The following is a 1,033-nucleotide window of genomic DNA, read 5'->3' as shown; positions in this document are numbered from 1 at the left end:
GTGCCGGCAGGATGAGGCCTCCCTCACCCTGCTCCTGCCTGTGCCCGCCATCCGGCCCCAGAGCCTCAGCGGGGACGTGGGCGCGAACCACTACAGCCTCCGCTTCTCCAGTGACACTGGCACCTATGCCCTCTTCTTACAATTTCCTCCCGCAAACAGGCTGGCGTCCCCCGAGACCAGCGTTAGCGTGTCTGCCCACAACGCTGCCATCGGGCTCGCCAAGGCCCCCGGGAGCACCGGGCCCTGGGAGAAGTTCTGCTTCGGCCTTGACGCCTCCGCTCTGCAGGTAACGGCTTCAAAATGGCAGGGTCGGTGCGGCACGCTCCCCCGAGCACCACCGCTTCGCTGCGGTGCGTGACTTCTGCTCTTTGGATTCGTTTGTGAATGATGTCTCGGGGAGCTGTTGGGTTATCGCTCTGAGTTCAGAAGAAGTTGGTAGTGACGGAAACGGCTTTCCCACAAAGCGCTGTTACCGGATGTAAGTGGAACGACCTAATTAGCGCTGGTCTTGTACCAGCAGTACGAAGGTCACGTCACAGAGCTGATATCTTCGTCCTTGGAATTCAAGTGACTTCTGCCTCCCACGCTGATTTTTTTTTTTTCTAAGGGAAATTCTGATGATAACTGAAAACGGAGCCTGGCCTATGACCTTAGCGTTAGCTTTTAAGGCCACATAAATGGCTTATGCAGCCTATTCACGTGAAGAAAGATGTTTATAATACACCAGACGTACACGCACGCATACGGTATCAGGAAACGTAGACGTGTGAGTGGCGTGGACCTGTCTCTGTTGGAGGTCAGAACTCCCATTTACAGCTGCAGAGCACCCAGTAGTTGCACTACTCCGCCGGAGCAGTACAGCAAACAGCAGCTGTGACCTGCTGGCGATTGCCATTTTGCTGGCCTAGTTCTTCATCTTACCAGTCGGAATATGACTCTAGTTGAGATGTTTTATTATTTTACGGGTCGTTAGGCAGCGCTGCTCGCTGTGGCGGGGGGGGGGGGGGGGGCTGCCGGGGGGGGGGCGGGGGTT

At 56.2% G+C, this 1,033-nt stretch overlaps 1 protein-coding gene across 1 annotated transcript in view; it reads left to right on the top strand.

Moving 5' to 3' along the window:
* Position 1: 1 nt before the first annotated feature.
* Positions 2-1,033, top strand: part of DNAAF2 (dynein axonemal assembly factor 2) — a gene marked incomplete at its 5' end in the record, with an annotated part of 14,996 nt that continues 13,964 nt past the window's right edge. Inside the window, one exon of the mRNA XM_035888430.1 lies at positions 2-286. Coding sequence (XP_035744323.1) covers positions 2-286 — 285 coding nt within the window. The remainder of the gene's footprint in view (positions 287-1,033) is intronic.

This window comes from Egretta garzetta, unplaced genomic scaffold (genome assembly GCF_000687185.1).
Source record: "Egretta garzetta isolate BGI_Z169 unplaced genomic scaffold, ASM68718v1 scaffold21, whole genome shotgun sequence".
In the NCBI taxonomy this organism is placed as follows: Eukaryota; Metazoa; Chordata; class Aves; order Pelecaniformes; family Ardeidae; genus Egretta; species Egretta garzetta.
The sequence above is the reverse complement of the archived record's forward strand: the minus strand, read 5'-3'. Positions and strand labels throughout refer to the sequence as shown.